The sequence below is a fragment of the Cyprinodon variegatus genome, unplaced genomic scaffold, assembly GCF_000732505.1.
Source record: "Cyprinodon variegatus isolate N-32 unplaced genomic scaffold, C_variegatus-1.0 Scaffold424, whole genome shotgun sequence".
Taxonomy (NCBI): domain Eukaryota; kingdom Metazoa; phylum Chordata; class Actinopteri; order Cyprinodontiformes; family Cyprinodontidae; genus Cyprinodon; species Cyprinodon variegatus.
In genome coordinates, this window is record NW_015150877.1 from 577802 (window position 1) to 580278 (window position 2477).

General features: G+C 43.2%; 1 protein-coding gene across 1 annotated transcript in view; it reads right to left on the reverse strand.

The window, feature by feature from the left end:
* Positions 1-1296: 1296 nt before the first annotated feature.
* The window catches only part of LOC107093438 (semaphorin-3D-like), a 26268-nt gene continuing 25087 nt past the window's right edge, over positions 1297-2477 (reverse strand). The window contains exon 12 of the mRNA XM_015388485.1: positions 1297-1509. Within this exon, the coding sequence (XP_015243971.1) occupies positions 1337-1509 (173 nt within the window). The 3' untranslated portion in view covers positions 1297-1336. The remainder of the gene's footprint in view (positions 1510-2477) is intronic.

Below are 2477 nucleotides of genomic sequence, written 5' to 3' on the forward strand. Positions count from 1 at the left end.
AGATGTGTGAACATGATTGCACAAGGGTTTTCTAATCATCAATTAGCCTTCTGAGCCAATGAGCAAACACATTGTACCATTAGAACACTGGAGTGATAGTTGCTGGAAATGGGCTTCTATACACCTATGGAGATATTGCACCAAAACATTTGCAGCTAGAATAGTCATTTACCACATTAGCAATGTATGGAGTGTATCTCTTTAAAGTTAAGACTAGTTTAAAGTTATCTTCATTCAAAAGTACAGAGCTTTTCCTTCAAATATAAGGACATTTCAATGTGACCCCAAACTTTTGAACGGTAGTGTATGATACAAATTAACATGTTAATAATAATAACAATATTTTTTTAATAATTTAATTTTATTGATCTCACATCGGAGAAATGTACCTCTGCATTTAACCCATCTCCTTGGGGAGCAGTGGGGTGCCATTGTGGGGCGTCCAGGGAGCAATCAGGCGAGTATTAACTATTTTAACCTGTAATGTAATTAATCCTTAAAAGGCTGCATCATAAACAACTCTGACAGAGGGGACAAACCTGCAGGAATGAAGGCGAACTTGTATGACCGACAGGATCCCACCCTAGTTTGTCTTTAACAGCAGCCATAATTCAGGCAGGCGGAGGGCGAGGAATGCCTCACAGCAACATGAAATACTACAACTGAGTGCGGGGTCAGGGAAGCTACTGAGATTAGAAATCAAATAAGTCTCTTTCTTCTTCTTCACAGGGCTAAAGATTCCCCACAGCGTCACTTTTCTGGGTCACTGACTTGTTTCAGCGTTTCACAAAAGGAGTCTGCGACCTGTGACCGCTCTGAGGCGAGAGGTCGAGCTGAAGGAGGGAGGGGGAGTCACTGGGAGTATTTTAAGGGGGATCTGGCCGTCCTCCGTTCTGTCAGCACCAGGGAACCCAGTCAGGCCGCAAACTGGCCCTCAGCAGAAACCAGAGGAACCAGCAGCGCTTTCAAACGACTCCACCAGACGTTCTGCTCCTGCTTCCTGGAAATATGTCCCGTCCCGCTAAAATTTAAGGATGAAATCGTATCTTGATCTTATCAAAAAAGACATTTCTTCCACTCATGTTAGGTTCATCTCCTCAAAATTGTATTTTTCCGTCTCTCTGATGTCTCTTCACTCAAGACGATTTTGGAAAATATGTGCCTTTCCATCTGGTTTTATAATAAGAACAGTTTTCTGGACAAACATGTCCCATAGGGAGCTTAAAGAAGGCCTCCTGTGGGGGAACACACTGTGCAGGATTGGCAGAGGAACACAAGGAGATACTAAAACAAGCTCTTAGCCTTAAAAGTCCTGATCCATTACATCAGTTTGGAGTTAATCTGTCTGATAGGAGGCTGTTTGGGCCTGCAGCTGCTGCTCTGACTGGCTGATAGACGGATCGGTTCGGAATAATCTCACCTGGAACATGGTTAGCTCTTCCAGAATGACCTCCTCTGTTTCCCAGTTGTCTTTGATGACAGACACAGCCTTCACCACCTTCCCATCATCTGGAAGATATCACATCAAGAAGAAAAGGGAAGGTTCAATGCACATTTACATAAGGAGGTCGCTGCTATTAAATATTGCAGAAATGCTTCGACTTTGGAAAGAAAGTTCTTTTGTTTTGTTTATTCTCTTCCAGACATGTGTAATGATTCCAACTCTCATTCGGTGCAACTAAAAAATCTTACTGGTGCTGATGCTGACTGGTTTACTGTATCATGCCCCGAATATCTTATTTGAGCTTTCTTTTATGTTCATGATGAATGGATGGATGGATGGATGGATGGATGGATGGATGGATGGATGGATGGATGGATGGATGGATGGATGGATGGATGGATGGATGATGGATATTAGCAGTAACTTTAGCTAAGTACTCTGAATCCTAAAGGGAGCATCAGGGCTGAAACATTTTGCAGCAGGAACATCTATGAAGAATGCCACCATCATCAATCTATCTTCTATTTGCTGCATAACCACCTGTGTGAGAAACTAGAGGATAGTTTAGCGCATTTTACCCAGAGTGGATCTTCATTAGAGGAGTTTTACTCTCTACATGTTTCAGCCATATCACAGCAGGACATTAGGAAATACTTCTCCCCCGTCAGATTCTTTGGTTCCTCCCACAGTCCAAATATACGCATGCTGGGAGAACTGGTGAGTATACAGTGGAGCCTTAGCTATGTTTGTCCTGCACTGGGGAGCAGCTGACCTCTTCCCTCACCCTGCCTCGACTGGAAGGAGCTCTGTGCTGTGGTGAACACAGCAGCTCACCTTCTGGGAGCTTTAAAGGAAGATGCACATGGCATCCACCCCAGTTACTTTTTTAGACTGGAGAGGATGGAAAAGACTTTATATAGGCTTTTTCTTTACTCTCACCTGAAGACACTTAACTAAGCTCATAAAGGCAGAATACTGAGCAACACTCTAATGATTTTTGTTTTTTTAAGACAAAGCCACTGATCACAGGCAG